Source organism: Alosa sapidissima, chromosome 8 (genome assembly GCF_018492685.1).
Source record: "Alosa sapidissima isolate fAloSap1 chromosome 8, fAloSap1.pri, whole genome shotgun sequence".
NCBI lineage: Eukaryota > Metazoa > Chordata > Actinopteri > Clupeiformes > Clupeidae > Alosa > Alosa sapidissima.
In genome coordinates this window covers 6,308,893-6,333,066 of record NC_055964.1, presented here as the reverse complement: position 1 = coordinate 6,333,066, position 24,174 = coordinate 6,308,893, and the positions used below count along the sequence as shown (strand labels likewise).

At 41.0% G+C, this 24,174-nt stretch overlaps 1 protein-coding gene across 9 annotated transcripts; it reads right to left on the bottom strand.

Moving 5' to 3' along the window:
- Window positions 1-1,717: 1,717 nt before the first annotated feature.
- On the bottom strand, window positions 1,718-20,798 carry LOC121715221. 9 transcript variants are annotated; one of them, XM_042100683.1, is made up of 6 exons: window positions 20,633-20,796; window positions 20,440-20,488; window positions 17,737-17,829; window positions 15,764-17,282; window positions 2,436-2,501; window positions 1,718-2,341 (listed from the first exon to the last, which is right to left on the bottom strand). In XM_042100683.1, the coding sequence occupies exons 3-6, from the start codon at window positions 17,824-17,826 to the stop codon at window positions 2,148-2,150; spliced, it is 1,869 nt and encodes a 622-aa protein (XP_041956617.1). In that variant the 5' UTR covers window positions 17,827-17,829; window positions 20,440-20,488; window positions 20,633-20,796; the 3' UTR covers window positions 1,718-2,147. The 9 variants fall into 9 exon arrangements, 8 of the variants coding, with proteins under 8 accessions (XP_041956617.1, XP_041956620.1, XP_041956622.1 ...); XM_042100686.1 differs by having other exon boundaries at window positions 17,746-17,829; window positions 20,633-20,795; XR_006033565.1 differs by lacking the exon at window positions 20,440-20,488 and adding an exon at window positions 2,890-2,946 and having other exon boundaries at window positions 2,282-2,341; window positions 20,633-20,798.
- Window positions 20,799-24,174: the final 3,376 nt, after the last annotated feature.

The window sequence follows — 24,174 nt, the reverse complement described above, 5'->3', positions numbered from 1 at the left end:
TATTCAGAGCTTAACTAAACTTAAAGCAATGAGTTGAAATAAATAGTGAATCCAATTTGAGTTTACTTAATATATTTGTGTTACATGCTTCAAATGTAAAGCACTTTTAGCTGCATTCTGTGTATGAAAGGTGCTATACAAATAAAGCTTATTATAATAGTATAACTTACAAATAAAAACCCCACCCCCATCTTGCCTGTTCATAATTCTGAGAAATTCTTGAATTGTGTGCATGTGTGCATGTATGTACGTGTGTGTGTGTGTGTGTGCATGTGCATGCATGCGTACATATGTGTACTGTGTGTGTATGTGTCATACGTATGATTAATGTGAATGTATGTGTGTGCGTGTGTATCTGTTTATGCACATTTGTGCATATGGAATGGGTCAACATGGCCCCTGGAGGCAAACATTGGTCATCCTAGACCAGGGGTGGGCAAACTGCGGGCCGCGAGCCGGTTGGATCCAGCCCGCCAAGCACTTTCATCCGGCCTGCCAAGCATTTAATTTGTTTATCAGGCTACTCGCTATTTTTTGCCTGCGATAGACGAAGTTGGTAGCTTTACTGCAAACTGCTTTTCACTCTCCTTAGAGAACGTTTACAATATCAATGTCAAAACATCATGTTCAATAGAGATGATAGGCCTATTGATCTCCTTTGCAGCAGATCTAACTTGAACGTTCGCTACTCCATTAAATTGGGAACGTGTCTGCGCTCACAAGAGGGAAAGAGAGCGGCAGGTTCCAGCTGGCTTGTCATTGTTGATAATTAATTGATCTTCATTTGTTAAGCAGCAATTAGCAGTATTTTTTAACCAATTAATATTTTAAAACAAATACTTTTGATAGGCTATAAAAAAATGTGTGTGTGTGTGTGTGTGTGCGTTGGGGGACGGAGGCGGGGGTGTTGTGCGGCCCGCCGGACAATTTTCAAAACCCAATGTGGACCTTGAGCCAAAATGTTTGCCCACCCCTGTCCTAGGCCTTCTCAAGATAGGAACAAAGTAGGAAATGAACACAATTTGACATACGTGACTTATTTTTGTGGAAAAAATGTGCTGGACTGGGCGGCGGTCATATTTTGTACCGCTCTGCGGTACATCTAGTTTATTTATGATACTTTATTCATTCATTCAAACAAAATTGGTGTCCTGGTGTATTGGAGTTTTCCTCATTTGTTTAATTAAGGCATTAAAATCAAACTCCAAAAGACGTCAACTTTAACATGGGCGTGAATACTTTTGCAAGGCACTATATGCATGGATGCTAATGTAGCATGTAGTATGTAAACAATTTAATGAGTACTTACAATTGGAGCTACATATTTGAGAGACTACTGTCTAACAACAACCTATCACTGTAAACCTGAATAGGTTCAATGTACTCAAAACTTTTGTGGTAACCGAGTACATATTAAGAAAATGTATGTACATTGTACATTTAGTATTTCTTAATTAAACTTTACTTTAAAAGTATATTTCCTGTTAAATCATTTTTTTGTTGTTTTAATGCATTTAAAGGTCTCTTGGCTTGTATGTTATTCATACTTTTATCTTTTAATCTCTACATACTAAATTAATTCAATAACATTTAGTGACGCTAAGTGAAACTTTATAAATGCAATGGTACATGGTACACTGAAATCTACAAAACATAAATAGATACCTTCTACACATAGGCCTAATTAATGGATTAAATAATAATAATATATATAGCCTCCATTGATACAACTCAAGTTGTTTATTCAGAGGATACTGTATAAAACACAATTGAATATGTCAATGTCACCACTAATGATCAGGCTGAAAACATGTATAAATAAAAGTGATCATAGCTTATGCCTCAACAGCAGATTTGATAGAAATCAACACAAATAATATGTTTATGGCATATGGAGAGATTAAAGGCTCAGGAAAGCATTGCCAATATTTAGGCTTAATTAACTGAATAGTTCTATTTCGCCTTATGTTTGAGTCAGTTTCCTGATTTAGTTTTGTGCTGCATTAATCTGACAAGTCTGCACAAAATATTATCACTGTTGTGATGATGCCAATGTTAATCGTAAACATACCTTGAGATTGTAAGTCGTTTTAGAATAACTGAGAAGTGATTATCATTAGTTTAGCTGTCTGTGGGCAACCAAAGCCTTATGACTCTATGGTAACTTCAGTGCACATGACCTGGCACCGCTCACACTGAAACTCCTCATCGCTGGCGTTGTCCTGGTGGTTCCACTGCACACATATGCAGTGGAACCACTCCATGCACAAGGAGCAGCACACCCACATCACAATGGCTTCGCCTCCTGCCGGAAATATCGTTTTGCACTTCCCACAGACACCTAACAGAAAAGTAGGCAAAGACAAGTCAAATTAAAACACTACCATGCATGTTTTTTCCCCCCTTATATTCTTATAATATATAATGCATTTTACCATTGTCTACCATTGTCTTCTGTGTTTTTTTGCCCCCTCCAGTTGACTTCCTTTTTCTCTTCTGACCTGATTTTAAAATTTGGATTGTTAGATAGGTCATTGGCATATAAGGTAAGCATTTTTTTTTAAGTTGGAAGACTGTTTAAACAAGTCTTAATGGCTATGCAACATTTAGTGGGGTTTTAATACATTTCTAGACTGTATTTGTACCACCCAAAAGATGATAGGTGGCATGACCAAAGGTATTTTTTATTTTTTATTGCAGGGACAGGTATTTGGTTTTTCAACATCCAACTTTACATTCAAAATGTGGATAAATACTTTAGAAATTTAAAAAAGTATGTTGTTCAATAGAATATGAATGTGTTGAAATACAAATATGAATGTGTTTGTATTTTGTATGTGACTTTAGCTCATTCACCATATCCCCAGAGTTCGATAAGTTCATACATACCCTTCTCATCATAAGTGCCTCAAAGTGGCTGGCTTCATTGGCCTACACCTCCCAATACTGACAAAACAAAATAACAATGTACAAATAACAGTGTCAAATGAGACACAGCCGTTTTGTAAGCTTATACATACTTGGTACTATGTTCACATTCCAGCGAAGCACAGCTACTTGGGCAAAGTGATTTGCAGGCAGCACCTGAAAAACTCCGGTGTTACTTGTTCAAACCTCAAGGAGCCTTGATTTCCCTGAATGTAAACATAGTCCCAAGTATGGATATTCCTACAAAATGGAAGTGTCTCTTTTTACATTGTTATCTTTCTTTACACGTTGCAACTATACAAATCACAGCATGTAAATAGGAAAATGTTGGAATTTTTTTGTCACTATTGAGGTGTAGGTTAATGAAGGCAGCCACTTCGAGGCACTTGTGCTAAGCTAGGTTAGTCGGTGCGTCTGTAACACCCACCAACATAATAAATTCCCACCATTGTAATAAACCACCAACGTAATAAAAATCTGCACCAAAAAGCACATTTTAAATGTAATAATCCTGCCAACACAATAATTTCCCACCAACGTAATAACTTTTGCCTACTGCCAACGTAATAACCAAATTTCCCACCAATGTAATAATTATTACGTTTGCAGGAAGTTATTATGTTGGTGGGAAGTTAAAAGTTATTACATTAACTTCCTACCAATGTAATAAATCACTGATTTATCAGTTGTAAGTGCATAGTTGTCAATAATTGTCACCATGTAAACCATCTCATGACCATAAAACATGGAACCCCTGTCCCCTTTACTTTACTTATACCTTAATCTACTTATTCCTTTATTTATTATTCAACACCTTTACCATGAGCCAAGCAAAGCTACATACCCCTTGTGTTTTTAGGGGTCCAAATAGCGAAGCTGCGGGTTCTGCTTTGTTCTGATTTTTAACCCATTCATGAAATTATGTTTCTGCCGCAAAATCATATCTGCAGCCATAACCGTAATATACAGACACCAAATGTAGTTAAGTCCCAAATCAGCGCATGATCTCACAAAGAAGAAATGACCTAATTCCGTCCATAGGGGGCGCTATAATAAGCAAATTTACGTTTTTGCTCGTATTTCAGGAATGGTATAGAATGGACAATGGACTAGTTGCACGAAAGTTTATTCCCTGTGGAGCCAGGTGTGTTTGAGCTAGGGCTGTCACTTTATGTTCAAAAATCGATTGCACAATCGATTGGACCAACCAACACAAGTTTAGAAAAGTAAAATAGGGAATCGATTTTAACCAAATATGTACACTTCATTTTAAACTAATTAAACAAATAAAAAAGATAGATGTAACAAAACCCACAAACAAGCAGAAAAAGAAAATAAAGAATTCCGAAAGTGCAGTAGGCATTGCGAAAGCTAAAAAGAAAATTCCCACCAATTTTATGCGGCCACTGGAAACAGCTGTTTCAATCGGCTGCTGTGCTGCTGGTGTTTTGCCAAAAAATGGAGGACAACGCGATCAACCTGTGCGACATGAGCGAGACAAGTGATAAGCCCTAATAACTTGAGGAGTTCGATATGGAAGCACTTCGGGTTTTGGGTAGATCAAACTATGAAGGACAAAGCGGTATGCAAACTGTGCAGCCGTGAGTTCCTACATAGGCGAAATTTGTTTGACATTTTTAATCGTAAACACAGCCACGTTGAAGCCTGCAGTAATGTTTTTCACTGATGTTATGGCAGTCCACTCTGCTTATTGTTTTTCGAGAATGTTGCATTCCTGTTCGTCATTGTGCACGAAACTTCACGCCAATAAATCATCAGAAATATTGCTTGTGCGTCTTCAAACGCCCTCTTTACGTTCGCCCTAATAACTGTTAGTTGTCCATGGATTGGCCTATATTTGGCGTTGACATAGTCTTTAGACATAGAAAAACGATTTTACAATCGATTCAATGAACACTTGTCTCAAAAATCGAACGGGATTTTTTCACAAAAGTGACAGCCCTAGTTTGAACCTGCCGCTAATCTGAATGTAATTACTTTCTACACTTCCTTCTTTATCGTAACATGCTAATTCACTTGGTGCCACACCCAACCGGATCCGTGTAGACACTAATTACATTCAGAATAGCGGCACTTCTTGCCACTGCTTGGACCCCGACAATCACCGCTTGCGGTTATGTTTTGTTATTATTTCACTTAGATAAATGCCATAATTGCAGTTTGTAGCAGCCCTAGAACCGTATAGTAAACAGATTTTAAATGTAGTATAGGGACAGGCACTGTTTATAGCAGTGGTCCCCAAACTACGGCCCGCGGGCCAAATACGGCCCGCCAACTCATTTTAGTAGGCCCCCCAAAACATGCCCGTGGTATATAGCATCTGGCCCGCACGGGAGTACGACATCGTCAAACTATAACCTCCGTAATTTCCCCATTCATTCTCTATGGCGAGTCTTAACAGTACACATGTAATACTCTTTTTGTCCACTGGTGGTTGTTTTGGCGCTGTTTCACGTTTGCCATCGAAAACGGAATGAAATGTAGGCCTACCTGAAAACAATGTAAGAGGCCTATGCTGACTGCATCAGTGCTCAAAGTACTCTAAAAGTTTATCAATTATTCGTTAATAACTAACTAACTTCTATTCAAGTCATATTTCTGGGACTTTCTGGGATAATTATTTCTATTTTTTATTCACACGTTCAAATGTTCATACAAAGTTCTCATCAGGTGAGTGAAAGTTAGAATGGTGGTCATTTCAGATGTGTTTGCCAGCACTTTTGATAACTTTAAATTATTTGTAGGATATTGCTTGTTCACAACTTGAGTCTTTTTATTAGTATTATTTCATTTGAGCTACATTTTACACTGATATAGCATGGTGGCAACATAAACACAGCTAGCAATGGTATTAAATTGCAGTAGCCTATGATCAAATGTAATGGAATATTCAACTAAGGTAGACTGCTGTTGTTCACAGCACTAAGCTATTTATGGTTGATATACTCCGAGTCTCTGGCCCTCTCTTAGAGCCAGGCATAGTGAGCTGGCCCTCGGAAGAAAAAGTTTGGGGACCACTGGTTTATAGGGACAGGTCCCAGACTCTTTATGCAAAGTTGATTAGGCATCCATTGTGTTTTAGCCTTACATAGTTCAACACCTTTGGTGTGGGCCAAGCAGATTACTGCACAGGATATCATTGTCTTTCTACCTTTAGTTATTTTCATCACCTTTTTTCTGGGGGCCAAGCAGCTGTGAATCACTCAATGTGTTACTGCCTTCTCGTACTGGGGCCAAGCAGAAAATCTGCAGTGTTTTTTTACTGTTCTGTTTTGTTAATAAATCAAGGTGTCCCAATTTAAAGAAGTAATGGACAAGGCAGAGGCAGAGCTCCATGGCGCCCAGCAGGAGTGGAGGTTCCTCCACCGAGTCCATTCACTCTGTATATTGGGACACCTTGAAGGCCGCCATTTCACTTATTCTCCAGTTGGCACTGTGTACACTGTGGGTAGCTTGTTTAGGGTTAATTCTATTGTTATGAAGCCTGCTTCCAGGTTAAACCTTTGTTTACTCTGGTTGTTATATAGTTACCATTCAAAACAGCATTGATATGGAATGGTGATTAACTTTTTACCACTTCATAGTCACCCTACCAGCCAATCAGAAAAGATTATTTGTTCTGGGTGATAAATCATAACACTATAATGACATTCGCTATCGATATAATCACTTTCTTACATACCGTATTTTCCGGACTATAAGTCGCACTTTTTTTCATAGTTTGGCTGGTCCTGCGACTTATAGTCAGGTGCGACTTATATATCAAAAAAATGATATAATTGAACATGTTTTAAAATGTTAATTTATATTAACTGACATGAACCCTACATGAAACACCGTCTACAGCCTTAAGAGAGCGCTCTCAAATGCACAAGTTCTGTGCACTTTCAGTCAGAGATTAGTGCTTGCTATGCCTGAAACACACTTGCATACTTAAATGCTCAAATTATGGCCGGGATTCTATTTATAGCCAGGCCTCAGATTCGACAAATAAAAGCCAGTATAATTTTGCTTCAATTTAACTCATAAAGGAGCTCTTCTTAATAATTTATATTGTTGGTTGGTTTAATATTGTTGCCAATGAAAAGTCATCATCCTACACCATGAGTCTCCAACACTTGCTCTCAATACCAGTCGCACGCAGCCCCTTTCTGAGCTAGAGGCTGAAGCAATAACCTACATTTAAACACAATTGTTGCTGCCAGGCATCAGCCTACGAATTTTATATAAAAAAAAGTAAATAATGCATTTTTTTAATTTAAAAAATAGCCTAAATTTAGTTATCTTAGACCTCTTTGGCTATACGGAATATAAGGTTTCCCTTCCAGCACAGCACATGTTCCATGAATGAATGAAAGCGGATGCCTTATCTCGCAATAAGCGGATGGAAATCCCGACACTCTTTCATACATGAAGCTTAATGAACCATTGCCATTGATAGCCTACCGGTATGCCGCTCCTATAACGAAAAGTATAGGCATCTGTCTCACAGTAAAACGCAAGAAATAAAGGCCTATAGCTGACTCGAATAGCCTACAAGCCATGGTCCAAATAAAGGTGCTGAGCATTTACGATAGTCTGTCCCCTAAACATTCCTCACCCGTTATCTAGACATGCATGAAAATATTGGAAAACAAAACTCACAGCCATGCAATATTTGATCGCTGTTTTGCTACTAATTATCTTTCACGTGAATATGCACAGAAAGTGAAAGTAGGCCTACTATGCGCTCCGTGTCTGTAGCTGTCTGTTCACGTCCGCAATCGATTATAACGTTCCTCAAATAGAGAACACATCCATGTTCTCTTGCGTTATATTATAGGCTGTCATGCTTCTGTGTTTGCAAAATTCCTGACGGTTCCTGATCGCTAAACGTTTGTTTTCCTTTCCTGTCGATAGCGGTTGATGTAGAAGCACCTATAGGCTACAAATCCTGCTGAGAGAGAGAGAGAGAGAGAGAGACACACCTAAAGTGGTCCTGCGCGCGCGTGTGTGTGTCTCTGCATGGGGTTCAATTGAAGTCAGAGTTGGTCCGTCCAGTCAATAGTCCCGCATTCAGGTCGCTGCATTATTAGATTAACGTCAGACAGCGCTGTAAAATATGTGGGAATTTCTCGCATTGTGATGGCTAGAGTTGCGGGACTTAGTATGCTCAATACTTAGTAATAATTTATGCGCAATACCCGCAATCCGCGCTGAAATTTAGGCCCTGGTTTTAAATGCGCATCTTTTTTTCTCGTGCTCTCTCGGAGGTGGCCAGCGATCATTTGTTCTGTTGCCAGCTTGTGCCAATATATATCGTCCAAAATGCTTGATTGCATTGCATTCTCCACATTTTTAGCTAAATTGTCATGTACCACATTAGCATTTTTGTTCAGTTAATCTTTTGTAAATTGCTTTACAATTACCGTCGGGCCTATTGCCTGGCTTGCCTCAGCTTCGGTCACGTCCTTTTAAAACCGTTTTTTTCTCTATCATGAGTATTTAATCTGCTGCCAGCTTGTAACACCACATCGCCCAAAATGCTTGATTGCATTGCATTCTCCACATTTTTAGCTAAATTTTCATGTATCATATCAGCATTTTTGTTCAGTGAATCTTTTGTAAATTGCTTTACAATTACCGTCGGGCCTATAGGCCTATCGCCTGGCTTGCCTCAGTCATGTCTAAAACTGCATCTTTTTGTGACTCCACTTCGCCCAACATGCTTGATTGCATTGTATTCTCCACATTTTAGTGTACCACATGGCATTTTCTTTCAGTGAATCTTTTGCTTTGCAATTACCTTCCTGCCCTCCTCTTGGCTGCCTTCACTCCTTCGTCTTAATTAACAGTAATCTTTTTGGCCTCAATAATCCAGTTACATAGTCTCTGTTTTTGGTTTTGGATTTTGTGAAATACTTTTCTAAATAAATGCGACTTATAGTCCAGTGCGGGAATCTGTGCATCTTAAAATCCTCTCGTGAATGATCCGCCATTTAACCTTAACAGAGCGGAGCTCAGCCCTATCTAGAGCCGTCTTGTGCTGGTGTGTTTGCACTTTACCGCGCTGGTCGGGGAAACAAATAAACAAACTCGTTAGTGGGACGAGTACATAAGTAGGCCTAGTTCTAAGTTGTGTTTTAGTATTATATTTGCATTACTTTAGCTTGGGTTTTGTATTATTACCTAGAAATACCTAATATATATTAGGAATAAACCATTCGTGCTTCAGTTCCAGACAGGTCATCATAATAAGTTATTAAAACCTTCGGGGCTAACGCCTTTCATTTCTGCTGCAGCAGGTTGTGCGCAACAGAGTAGACATAAGATACAGTCTGAGGAGTTGCAGCTTTATTCAGTTACCCGCAGTTGAAACTAAACCTAAGTTTCCCTCACAAACTCTGATTTGGTCGCTATACTGTAGCTTATTCCAAGCTGAGCCGTTTATGAGCGTTTAGTCCTAAATGAAAACGATTCAAACTCTCTAGCCACTCACTCGCAATTCACTGACGTCAGGTTCACTTAAAGGAGCCACACATACTGTAGGGCTAGGCTACTGTTATGTTGTTGACTGCCATACTATTGAGGACTATTATGAGTTCTGTCCATCATTTGGTGGTAGGTAAAATTACTGCAATAAAATTATGCTTATTAAATGCTTTCCCCAAATCACTTTTCACATTTTCTTTTCAAGAGTAATATTATCGGTTATTGTATCGGCCACAACAAACCGATACATATCGGTTATCGTTATCGGCCCTAAAATTCCATATCGGTGCATCTCTAATGTATCAGGTAGAATTTAGTGATGATAAAGCATGAAAATAGTGGAAATAACTTAGTATTATGCTCAAACAATTAAATACTGAGACTGTCACGGATTAACCCCTTATCCCCCATGAAAGAGACCTGCCATCAAACAGGGGCGGAGCCAGTCATTTGAAACATTGGGGGCTTAGCCCAGTGTCACACACAGGAATGCTAGGGGGGTCCGGGGGCATGCACCATGTATATTATGTCTATGGCATGCACTCCCGGCAGAACATTTTGAAAAATAGCCCCTTAAATAATGACTTCTAGTGAATTCTGTGTAAACTAATGGACACATTGAGACTTTAAAAATGTGAGACTCAAGGTATATCTGACTGGCACTTTGGGTCTTTCAAGAGGGGTCTATAGGCATAACCTATCTGATCAGCAGGCACTTAGTTAATTAAGTGTTTTTTATTAGTTATGGTTTGTATATTATAGGCTAGTATACTATGCTGAGATAACCCTGATGGGATGCTACAATACATTTTTTACTTTGAACTCTGGCCAAAGTAGCCAGGTTTAGCACAGCCCCACACATTGTGAACCCACTTGTTATAATGTTTAGTGGAACACATGAAGCTAAATTTAATCCAGGGCTCAAAATGGGGGGGAATTCCCCCCTTCAGTGCTTCACATAGGGGGACTAATTCAGTTGGGGAGGGGGGGATACATTTTACAAACTGAAATCGCATTTTCCTTATAGGCCTACAGGTGTCAATGAGAGAACACTTACACTTACATGATTTTGGTTTCGATTTTCTAATTGGAGTAAGTCTTTGTGACAACACGTCATGATACATTTGATAATGTTTGATCGTTGTTTTGGTATGAAGCATCTTTTACGTAATTAATGCACACTCTAGAACAGGGGTCCCCAACCTTTTATGTACCATGGACCGGTTTGATTCCTATTTGAAAATTGAACAATATGAACTATGAATATTGAACAACTTGAAGCTACATCTATAAGTGTGAACATGCTTAACAAAATATGGGAACAAAATATGAGAACTAAACGTGCATTACGAATATAATCAGTGGGAGCCCTGCTTGTTTCCCTGCAACAAGAAGCTTCCATCTGGGGGTGATGGAAGACAGTGACACCCTCAGTGTGTTTGAAATGTCCAGTCGATTGCGCAATTTGTCTAGTTGCAGTCATTGCCGAAAACCCGACCTCGCATACATACGTGGTGGGAAAAGTTTTCAGCGCTTTTACGGCTATCTCGGGATATTCTGCTTTGGTTTTGATCCAAAAACCCGCCAGAGAGGTTTCCTTATACACACTCTTAAGACCACCGTCATTTGCAATTTCGATCAACTGCTCTTCCTCCTGCGCTGACAAGTTAGGACTATTCGGGATATTGACAAATGGGTTGCGGACCCACTCATTGGTTTGCCGTGAATCTTTGAAGGATGGGAAGTAACGCTCAAACTCATTTGAGAGCGCAACAAGGTGATCGCGCACCAGCTGCGAGAGAAAGGGCCCTGCCTCAGTCTCTCCCAAAACCCCCACTACTTTTTGGAACATATCAAATACACCCTGGTCCACTCGTCGTCCCTACAAATCAAGCTTGGCTTTAAATGCAGCGACTTTATCTGCCAGTTTAAAGACAGTCGTCATTCTCCCCTGGAGTGACAGGTTGAGGTCATTAAGCAACCCGAATATGTCACACAGGTAAGCGAGTTTTGACACCCAGTCCTCATCACTAAAATGTGCAGCGGTGACTTTTTTTCTGTAAGAAATCTCTGCAGCGGCTCTCGAACACTCTGACCAGTGACCTGCTAAAGATGCTTGTTTTTTGTTGCTCATTCTAGCAGTTTAGCTAACTTTGTGTGACATACCGTTCGCCAAGAACTGATCAAGTGAAGTGAGCTGACCTGAGGCTGCGCAGCGCTGAAGGCAATATGTAAAAGTGTTGAAGGCGGGACAGACAGACGTAAGAAAATAGATCTTGCAAAATGCAAACATGCGTGCAATCAAACAACTGCATATAGGCCTATGCCATGTAAAAACGTGACATTATTGCGAATTAAATTTAGTTTAGTTTGCATGCATTCTTTTTTAAACTCATGTCGTAGGCTACGGCCCGGTTAGGAATGTCCTGCGGCCTGGTGGTTGGGGACCGCTGCTCTAGAAAGTGAAAGTAGCCTAGGCCATTATGCGCTCTGTGTCTGAGCTGTCTGTGCACGTCCGCAATTGATTACGTTCCTCAAATTGAGAACACATCAATCCCATGGTATTGTTTGCCCTAAAATGCATGAAACATGCAAGTTCAAAATCCCGCCGGTAGCCACGTTACATCTCCGTTTCATATTTGCCTAGGCTACTAGCCTACAATAAATGAATTGAACAAACTCAACTGACAACAGGTAAATCTACTGATTCGGTCATTGAGACTATGAATACAGTACAACAAACTTTCTGTCTTTCTGAAGTTTATTTTTGTATTCTGGGGTACAGTAGCCTAATTGTCTAATGCCTAATGTCCAAGGTTCAGCGTGTGATGTCATATCGCAACATTAAAAAGGTGGACCCAGAGGAACTCACTTCTCTAATGGCCACTTATCCCTCCCCTGCTTTTAATACTTCATTGGGGGATTTAGTTGACCACTATAATGCCTGCATGTCTACAGCACTTGACAGACTTGCTCCCATGAAAACGCGAACTGTTTCATTTGTGCACTCTGCTCCTTGGTTTACACCTGAACTTCGGCATATGAAATCCTTGGGCCGACGCCTGGAGCGGCTGTCAAAAAAGACTGGTCTTAATGTACATGTAAAGACATGTATTCTGAACACCTGCATCAGTATAAAAACGCACTCTGTGTTGCAAAAACATCATACTATGCAAAGATAATCAGTGAAGGACAAGGAAACACCAGGGCTCTCTTTTCTACTGTTAATGGTCTCCTTAAGCCACCTGATAACATCACCCACCAGGAACTCTCTGATGAACGCTGCTCCGCCTTCCTGAACTTTTTCAATACCAAAATTGAGGCAATCCACCAACAATTAGAATGTTCCATTACTCAGTTGAAACAATCATACTCACTGAGCACTCTGGGCTCACCTTCCATCAATGAACTCCGTGAATTCAGTCTCCCTGCTGAAAGTACCATCTGTGGCCTCATCAAAAAGTGCAATTCCTCCACCTGTCAGCTGGACCCTCTTCCAACAAGCCTGGTTAAGAGCTGCCTGCCATCTATTGCTCCGATGATTACATCAATATTTCACACCTCTCTTCTCTCTGGCACTGTACCACCATCCTTTAAAACTGCTATTGTCAGACCAACACTGAAAAAACTTGGATTGGATTCTGACAACTTCAACAATTACAGGCCTATTTCCAACTTGCCTTTTCTCTCCAAAGTTCTTGAGAAGATAGTGGCAACTCAACTCCAGGATCACCTGAAGGACAATGACCTCTTCGAGCCATTCCAGTCTGGATTTCGTCCTATGCACAGTACTGAAACGGCCATGATTAAGATTACTAATGACCTCCTCTGTGCAGCTGATGATGGACTTATTTCCATTCTGATTCTCCTTGATCTCAGTGCAGCCTTTGACACCATCTCCCACCATCTTCTCCTGGAACGTTTAGCGAATATCGGAGTGCGGGGCAGCGTTCACCAGTGGTTCACCTCCTATCTCTCTGGAAGGAAACAGTTTGTACAAATACAGAGTTGCAAGTCTGAGAGCAGTGTTGTGACAAGAGGGGTACCCCAGGGGTCTGTGCTGGGCCCTCTGTTGTTTATTATCTACCTCCTCCCACTTGGCACTATCCTCAGGCAACATGGTGTTCAATTTCACTGCTATGCTGACGACACCCAGCTCTACTTATCTACAGAACCTACTGCCACTCTTCCTCCAGCTGCAATTACTGCCTGCCTGCATGACATAAACTTGTGGATGACACAAAACTACCTGAAGCTGAATAGCAGTAAGACTGAGCTCTTAGTGGTTGGCTCCAAATCAGCTCTTGCTAAGATGGAACCTTTCACCCTTTGTATAGATGGCAGCACCATCCCTTGCTCCAACCAGGCCAAGAGCCTTGGTGTCATACTGGACAACACACTTTCATTTAGTGCGCACATAAACAGTATGTCTCGAAGTGCTTTTTTCCATCTAAGGAACATTGCACGGCTTCGCCCAGCGCTCACCCAGCAGAGTGCAGAAGTCCTTGTAAATGCGTGTGACATCGCGCCTTGACTACTGTAATTCCATCTTGTCCGGAATCCCTAACAAGTTACTCCATCGGCTCCAACTAATTCAGAATTCTGCAACAAGGATTATTATAGGCTCCAAATCCACTAGTCATGTAACACCATTACTGATGCAACTGCACTGGCTTCCAGTTGCCTACAGAATACATTTCAAAGTCCTACTCCTGGCATACAAGGCCCTACACAATTATACCCCCACCTACCTCACTGACCTCCTAGAAGTCTACACTCCTGCCCGCTCACTGAGATCCTCCTCAGCAGGCCTACTGCATGTCCCTAATGTGAACCTCAGCACCCAGGGAGAGAGGGCTTTCAGCTACATAGCCCCCAAGCTGTGGAATTCACTGCCAGACTACATGAGACATTGTGACTCAATTACTGACTTTAAAAGCACACTTAAAACATATCTCTTCAAGATGGCTTATGGACTGACTGACTGACTGACTGATTTTTACTTTTACTTTTAATTTATTTTTTTGAGATGACTATAATTTTACAACCTTTTTGTTTTTGTTTATTTGTGAAGTGACCTTGGGTGACATGAAAGGCGCTCTAAATAAAATGTATTATTATTATTATTATTATTATTATTATTATTATTATTATTATGTCTTGACAATAGTTTTTCTTACCGGCTTGCTGTTAAAACTGACTGCGCCGCTCTGAACTTTCCTGCCAGGTTTATGGCGTAAACCGCTATATCTCGGCTCTGGCATTGCCTAAACTCATCGGGTGAGATTATCTGTCAATATTGGGCTTTGAAAATAAGGGATAGCCTATTTGCTCAGTAGTAGCCTACATTTTGTAACATTTATAGAGAAACCAAGGGGAAGCTAAATTAGAAATTAGAATCGTTGGAAATTGAAAACATATACAAAAAAAAAGATTCGGGGCTTTTGAAAAAAGATTCGGGGCTTGAGCCCCCGAAGCCACCCCCTCGCTCCGCCAATGCCATCAAACTTTTAAAGAACTAAATAACAAGAATGTTGTTGAATAGTGTAAGAACACTACAAATAAAAGGGAGTTTTTCCTTGCCCCCGTCACTCTCCAAATAAAATGTAATTGAAAATTAAATTGATTATCAGTTGTATATTCAAATGGACGGCACAGGCAAACCGTTTGAGATATTGACCTGAAACTTCAGATTCCTTTGTTTGGTAAGGCATATTTTCACCCCTTTTCAGCAAAATCTGAGAGGTGTCATGTACATGGGTGGCTGAGTTGGCGTGGAATGACCCTTCAGACAAGTAATAACAATAACAAAAAAACACATCCATGTAACTTTGCTTGGCTCCTTGTAATGGTGATGAATAATAAGTAGAGGTATAAGTAAATGGTAAATGTGAGGGGGTCCATGTTTTATGGCCATAATGTTATAACTTTTTAAACTTCCCACCAACGTAATAACTTTCTGCAAACGTTGGTCGGAAATTTGGTTATTACGTTGGCAGTAGGCAAAAGTTATTACGTTGGTGGGAATTTATTACGTTTTGTGCAGATTTTTATTACGTTGGTGTGTTTTTTATTACGTTGGTGTGTTATTACGTTGGTGGGTGTTACATGCGCCAGACCAAGTAACTACACGTACAGAGAGAAGGGTATGTATCGACTTATCGAACTCTGGGGAATGCGGTGAATGAGCTAAAGTCCCAAAAAGTCAATGTGTTCCTTTAAGAGTGTTTAATCTACTCTGTCTTTGTCTAAATTAGTATTTTACCTGGTTGCATCACCTGATGATGTGCAATGTCACGTCACTGACCCAGATATTAATAGTGAATAAAACTCTATACTGTACCTTCTGCCGGTGCTGGGGCCTTCCTTTTCTTGGATGAGGAAATGGCTCTGGAGTGGTTAGAGGAAGATGGGGAGGAGGCACGGGCACGGGCACTGGGGGTTTTCCTGGAGGTCGCAACGGGGTTGGTGGTCTCTAGGGCGATGTTGTTGGCTTGCTCCCTCCGTTGTCGGGGCCTCTGCTTCTTTGCCTCTGCGGACTGTTGTTTCTTCTTTACTAGGAGTCTCTCGTAGTCCTCATCAGTGATGGGGGGGATCCACCCTGCTTCCACCAACATGTGCTTTAGAGAAGGGGTCAGGGGAAGTGAAGAGCCTGGTGTTTGGGAGGAGCCTATGGGTGGAGGGGGTGCAGAGGACAGTCCAGTGGTGGTGGTGGCAGTGGTCGGCTTTCTCCTTCTGAGGTGGCTGGATTTGATGGCTGCCCTTCTTAGAGGGAAGATGCCACACTTCTTGAACCCTCTCACCACAACCCCTTTAGCCTTTGCCCGCTGGTATGGGTGGTGGACAATTTTGGCAAATTCCGTCCGACTCACAATATTATTGTTTGATTTTTTTAAACGGCTGAGATTGCAAGTCACCGTGGCAAAATCTGCCTCTAAATGGCCAAAGAAACCCACTTCCAGGGGTTGAAGGACATGGGAGGTGTGTCGGGGGAGATGTAGCAGTATGACACCCTCCCTCTTAGCCGCCTCGATGACTGGGGGCGAGGGGTGGGCCTTGTGTCCATCAAAAATAAGGAGCAGAGGGCGCTCCTGCCTCGCGTGAAGGATGAAGTGCTGGAGCCATCGTAGAAAGAGTTTACTATCCATGTTCCCATCTGGAGATTTCCCATAGAGGGCATTGGGGGGCCCCCCGGTTGTGTACTGGCCCCCAGGAAAGTACTTGGGATATATTATCAGAGGTGGTATGTCCTCCCCAGCTGCATTGAAGCAGGCCAGGATCGACACATGGTCTCTTGTGCTGGGGGCCTGCAGAGAGGGGTGTTTTGTCTCCCGCTGTGACATCAACTCGGTTTTGTCGCAGTGATACACCTGTGCTGGTTTATTCCTCAGCCCGTGCTCATTCACGGTCTTCTCCAATAAGTCAAAGAAGTGAATCACCGGCTCCAGTGTTACACAGGTGGACCTCAACCGGTCAATGTTCACGGAGTTCATGCTTATAGCCGCGTGCCTCTTCTTAAAACAGTGGTACCACCTTACACCTAATGGTCGCAATTCTGGCTTTCTGGTCCTCTTCCTCAACACCGCGGTGGCATATGCCTGGAGCCGGGCCCTTGTAATTGGGAACCCATGGTCTGCACAGCACTGGTAATACTCCACTAAAGCTTGCTCTTCCTCCACTGAGAGTTTTTGGCTTGGGCCTGTACGGCAGCCATGGGTAACCACCCCCATCACTCGGTCCCTCAAGGTGTTGCGAGGGACGTTGAAGACCTGACATGCCTGGCGCACTGGCATGCCTTCAGCCACCTTCTCCATTGCCTGCACCATGTCCCCATCTTTCCATTGCTTTTTTAGCCTCATTTTCTATAGGTATGATTAGAAAAGGAAAAGAAAGGTTATGGTTATGGTATTTAGACACTTTTGTTCAAAGGCACATACAAATAACAACAATACAAAGTAAAACTTAACAGTAAACAATTTAACTACATTATGAAGAATAGCAATAATAAAGAACAATGTCAATTCAATCAATAGTCTAATGTTTGCAATACACTAAATTTCTAGTATTTTAGACATTATTATTATTATTATTATTATTATTATTATTAATGTTGTTCTTATTGTTGTTGCTGCGTGAACAGCGCATGAAACAGAATTAAGAGCTCAGTAGTAGGCCTAACTGTAGCCTACATATTTAAAAACAATCGTGAAAATGATTACTGTTGGCATTTTAGTCTGTTATATTGCAATAGCTACCAAAATGATTGGTATAAGTGTCAAAACAATAGTAACATTAGCCTAGAGGGACGTTGAAAACCTGACATGCCTGGCGCACTGGCATGCCTTCAGCCACCTTCTCCATTGCCTGCTCCATGTCCTCATCTGTCCATTGCTTTTTTAGTACCATTTTCTATAGTTATAATTAGAAAAGGAAAAGAAAGGTTATGGTTATGGTATTTAGCAGGGACTTTTGTCCAAAGCCACATACAAATATCAACAATACAAAGTAAAACAGTAAACAATTTAAAAACTACTACTACATAGGGCTGGGTGATATATATCGATATAAAAGATATATCGATATATTTTAAAATGCGATAGGGAATTAGACCATATCGTATATATTGATATACAGGGTTCTAAATTAACACCGGCCAACCTGCCAAATGCGGGTAAAAAATCATTTTGGCGGGTGTTAATAAAAACTTACTAGCCAATTGGGCCGGTGATGCATGAGGCATTACATGCATGATACATAAGGCTCTGTTCTCGGTCGCACCAATATATCCCCTGGCAGTACTTTCTACATTTCATGACGACTGTGCCTTAATGCTACGTGATGACGTTTCATACACCCATTGCCTGCGTGCAGTTTGCGGTTAAACCAGCGCGAAAGACCATGGAAACGAACAGAGCGTCTACCAGAAAACACAAGGAATTAGAAGAACGAACGGAGCCAGAGCAGGGAGCATAGACTGAAAAAGGAAAGAGTTAGCCAGTAAAGTAAAGTAAAAAAGTACATGACACAAATACATAACGCGTTACGAAACATTAACGTAAAACGCATTGTGTCTACCTATTTCCTTTGTGGGGGGCTGATGATGAGATCGTTTTAAAACTGAAAATTTTCGCCTACATATTGTCTATGGAGTTAGCTGAAGATGGAACATGAGATGCTTGTAGGCAAAAATTTTCAGTTTTAAAACGCCCTGTGCAAAGGGCACCGAGAGGCAGAGGAGGGACCAACATTTAGCCAATAAATAGTAGCTGTAGGCTACTGCAAACTGTTTTTCACTAGATGTTAGAGAAAGTATACAATGTCAACATGCACCAACAGCATGTTACATAAAGATGATACTTTTTGGGTCATCTCTCTATAAAGATTCAACTTGAACGTAGGCCCTATGCTACTCCAAAGAACGCGTCTGAGCACGCACAAGATGGAGAGAAAATGAGTGGCAGGTTCCAGCTGGCTTGGTATTGTTGATGATATCTCCTTTTTATTAAGTTAAGATTAAACTAAATGCAGCGGTGGTTGGGACAGACTTATGGGAGCGAGAAGAGGAATGAAGGGATGAGGATATCGACAGAGAAATAGATAGATACTGTAGACATCCCAAACATGAAATGAAGTATTTGCACTTTCTGTGTATATTTTGTGGTATGTATTCATGCCAAAAATGTTAATAAAATGATCAAATGCATTTAGGTGACACTCATCTCATAAACTCATAATTCTCTTATTTTCACCGGAAAAAAATTGGCTACTAGAAATTCTGATTGGCTATAACTTTTGAAATTTACCAGCCACATTGGCTGGTGATCAAAAAAGTTAATTTAGAACCCTGTCGATATAGTTCAAATTTGTGCCTTGATCCTTGCTCCATGCAAGCAGCTGACCGGAGCTCTCTGCACTGCTCCCCTCTCTGCACTGCTGTGAAACTGCACGCTACTTTTCTCATATAAATATATTTATTTCAGAAAAAGATTGGCCTATTTTATTTTATAGGCTATTTTTATTTAAGATATTTTTTTTTATTTAAATGTGCACCTTACGGAGCTTTGATTAAAAAAAAAGCACTCCAGTTTTATGTTTACATTTTATTGTTATTTGAGTAGTGAGTTTTCAATAACATAATTATTTGACTGAACATTTCATTTTACAGCTCTAACTTTGTGGAAAAAATATCGGGATATATCGTATATCGATATTCAACCTAAATATATCGGGACATGACTTTTGGTCCATATCTCCCAGCCCTACTACTACATTATGGAGAATAGCAATAATAAGGAGCAATTCAATTAAATTAATAGTTTGCTTGCAATACACTTAAAATTATATTATTGACATTATTATTATTATTATAAATGTTGTTCTTATTGTTGTTGCTGCGTGAACAGCGCATGAAACAGATTTGAGAGCCCAGTAGTAGACCTAACTGTAACCTACATATTTAGCCAAATTCAGATCATATTCCATGATTTATAGCCTATTATCACCTGGAGAGAAGAAATACTCTTTTGCTGATTGGCGGGTTCGTTATCGTCGGGGAGTTCTTTGCCCCTCGCCCTCGTCACAGGCCACCTCGAAGAACGATATCGTTGGGGATCACTTTCAGAGCGATTTTTAGAACGATAAAAAGCAATTAGAACCCGTCACATTCATTAACACAAGGAGAGACTTTGTGTAGGCTATCGTATCGTAATACTCAGCGGTGTGTATTTTCTCTGCCCGTCTTTCGAATGCAACGTTGACATTTCTAGACAAAAAAAATTATATCCCAAGAAATGTGTTTTTGAGGGGTACAGCTCCATAGACCTCCATTCATTCTGTACTTAATTCGTGAGCGCCCTCACGTGGAACTGCAACCAGTTCAGAAACCGGAAGTTTCCCGAGAGTGGCGGCAGAGAATGTCTAATAAGGGTGGCGGTCCCCTTTCTCTAGGCTACAGCACTTCTAGACTGTATTTTGATTTTTTAGTCCAAGATGAAATACGCTTTTGGGGCGCGATCTTACGTTGTTTCGGAATCCGTCGTCCTGGTTGCAGAGAATGTCTAAACGGGCTCTGTTGGTAGATAAACGAGTTAAACGGGTTCTGGTCATAGGTTCTGGTAGGAAAATTACGTAGAGGGCGAAAATGGGACGCGGGCGGAAATAAGTCACCTGACCATAGCTATTAACAGTAAACAAAATGAAACCAGTTACTTACCAGATTAGAAAGCTAACTACAAACAGAGTCTTTTTTGGCTGATTCGCTGGAAACGCCTGAAAGTATAATAAAATACGTTCATCGTTTTACACGAACGTCTCTCAAGCTCGCCTAACAGTAGCCATCTTGATTTGTCCGAAGCCTGCAAGACCACAAATATAGGGAGGGAAAGTTATCTCATCGCCCCCTACTGGTTGCGTTAGAGTTTAGCGGAGTGGATGGGATCTTTTTTTTTTTTCGTATCTCGGTCCACATCGGGAACTTGAATGCCTTATGATGTTCATTGGGTCACCTCTATTGATTCAACTGGTCGTAGACCTAGGCCTACTTTATCTTTAGGACCACATGAATTGCTTTGATTTTTTTTTGGTAACATGATAACGTGATAACGAACTGCAACATTAGATCTGGAAGGTTACCAACTGACTGGAGAAGCTGTGCATTCCGTACCTTCACAACAACACACATCCAGGTTAAAGTTGTGAAGTTGTATCCCTTTATCAGAATGCTGTCAACATACATTTTATAGTAGTCATATATCTGGTGCATCCCACCCATTTATCCAGTAGGCTACCCATACAAAGTATACAATATGATGGAAGCTTCAGCCTGGAAGCAATGGATCTTAAAATGTACAGTCCTTTGACTGGCAGGGAGAGAAAAAAAGAATGCCTCTGTTATGGTGATGCACTCCAATATGCACAGTAGCCTAATACAAATCCTTGGATGGAGAAAAACAATGGAATAGAATTTTGCAAAAAGTGAAATACACTACAGCTAACCCACAGGGATCTCAAGCTTTCAACAAGCCTAGGCCAGACGATTCCTATCAGTACTGAACCTGCACACTGGGACCACATTTATCAACACAGACCTCGATCGTGAACTCAGTCTTCACTCAGAACCCAGTGGCCTCATGCAAATGGGCAATTCAACCCCCTCAGTGGCTATATCAGAGCTTTATTACACATGACAAGAGGCCCCGGCTTTGGGAAAAGCATGGTGCACTCAGCCAAGGGCTGAGCTGCCAAAGTCAGCTTTGAATAGAGCTCTACACCACTAGATGGCAGTAGCTGAGTATCCACTCCGAGAAGCAGGGAAAGGCTGCAGTTGTTATGGACTGTTTTGCAGCCATGATGCCATGGGATCATTTATTCATTGACACAATGACCAAAGTAGAGCTACAACAATGGAGTGGTAGAAAAAGAATAACAGACAACATGATACTCCATACAATCTCAGCTTAGGACTTGTGTGGAAAAAAGTGGACAAATTCCAACACCAGATGATAAATTTACAGGCACCCACCTACTGTAACAACTTAATTGTTCTCTAAATGACAACTGAGGAGTACTCTCCATCACATATTCCAAAAGTGCGATAGCAATGAAGTTATTGAGGAGCTGATTCAAGGAGGGTAGTAACACACTTGATCCAACCATATTATTTCCGTTAAAAGTAAACAGATCAAGTTTATGTGCAAATAAGATCATTAATTAAACATGACGTGTTTGAAAATGATTCGATAGTCATAAGCACTAGTTTTATTGTAAGTGTAGAGGTTATGTGATCTGGTGAGGAATTCTGAAGTTATTGTTGTACAGGTAGGACATTTGAGTGGTTTACCCTTTAAGCTATGCACCCAATCCTTCTATTTCTGTCAAGACAGGAACAGATAATAATGAATGTAACACATAACATGTGTTAGTCCTGTGGATATATGTCTGTGTGTAATGGAGTGAATATGTCTACTCTATGTTTCCTATGTGTTTTATACTATTCCTATCAGTGAGACCAAAGAAAGATAATTTTCATGCAAGCATGACAGTAAAGTATATTCTATTCTATTCTACAGTATGGCTCCCGGCTTGTTCTAAAATCTACAGTCAGTACCATTTCTATTGCAAAGACTCACAACATATTATACTGCATTTAAAGTCATGATTTGTTTCTTGCTGCTGCTAGTCTTCAGAAATCCTTTTGAATGGGGTGGGAGGGGCAGAGGTGCTCTGCACTTTTGGATGCTGTAAGAGTTGTGAAAACAGCTGAAGGTTTCGGGTTAGTAAAAGACACTGTATGGTGATTAACTGGGGGAGCTGTTTTTGGGCTAGAAAAAGGCTGCCATTCGGTAGCAGCCTCTGCATATTTGCGAAGGAACTTCAGATGATTTGGTGGGGATGGTGATGAGAAGTCAGGGGAGTTGGGGTGGGACATTGGGGATATTTGTGAATGCCAAAACTGCTGTGAATCATAGTTCTGGCCCTGGGGAGTTTGACGAAGATGGTTTGCATTGAGTAAGGAGAGTTTGGGTGGGATATTGTGTCAGCCTTTGGATGGTTGTCTATAAGTGACACTGATGTTTCAACATGACCCTTCACTTCCAACAGTGTCCCGGCAGCCTTGGCATAGGTTACATAGATTTCTGCTATGCAAAATCTCCATTTGACTACTGAGAGAGAGAGAGAGTATAAGTATATATACTCTTTTTATCCCGTGAGGGAAATTTGGTCTCTGCATTTATCCCAATCCGTGAATTAGTGAAACACACTCAGCACACAGTGAACACACAGTGAGGTGAAGCACACACTAATCCCGGCGCAGTGAGCTGCCTGCAACAACAGTGGCGCTCGGGGAGCAGTGAGGGGTTAGGTGCCTTGCTCAAGGGCACTTCAGCCGTGCCTACTGGTCGGGGTTCGAACCGGCAACCCTCCTGAATTTCTTCTTGGGGATCAATAAAGTATCTATCTATCTATCTATCTATCTATCTAGTTGTGACCTGAGAGAACAGTGGCGCAAAGGGCTTTGCCAGACCTCAGGAATCCAAACATAGTGTGCTGGGTTACTGAGGTCGGCCCTGGAAACAAAAGCCTGTCCGTGGGCAGCCTTTGAGACCGAGCTGAGGGTTATCATCAGCAATTGTGTCAATGACATATTAACAGCAGAGATCAATGTGTCTTTTACAACAGTTGACTGTATCCTGACTACAGGTTATTTTATGTTTTTTTTTGTGTAGGTTAAATATCAACGTTGGCCGTTTTGTAACTTTGACCAACTTTGTTCAGGTACAGTGCATTGGAATGAATCATTCTCCATAGATTCCACACCGTACTACATATAAAAAAAGACAAAAGTCACCACAAAATGCTGTTGTACAAGCCAGTTTAATGACAAAAGCTGGCAATATTTCTTGTAGGTTTGGGATAAGTAATTTAAAGAGAAAAGGGGTATACATTCAAATCAGCTTGAAGTCATGGGTAGTTGGTGCTCTAAAAGCATAGTGGGCACAGAAGAAATGCAGGCTACATTCAAAGAGCCCTGTGTATGTAACCGAGGTCGTAATTCGTCCGCCGCTCACGGCCTCACACCTCCACACTCACCGGGATGGGAGTCAAACGCTCTAACCACTGAGCTAAAAGCCCAGGCTTTCAGCTCAGCAGTTAGAAGCGTTCTTAAGTTTAGGGGTGTGAGGATTTACACGGGCAACTAGCACGCTACCTCAGTTCCCCTCCGTTACATGTACACCCTATAATGACAAAATATAA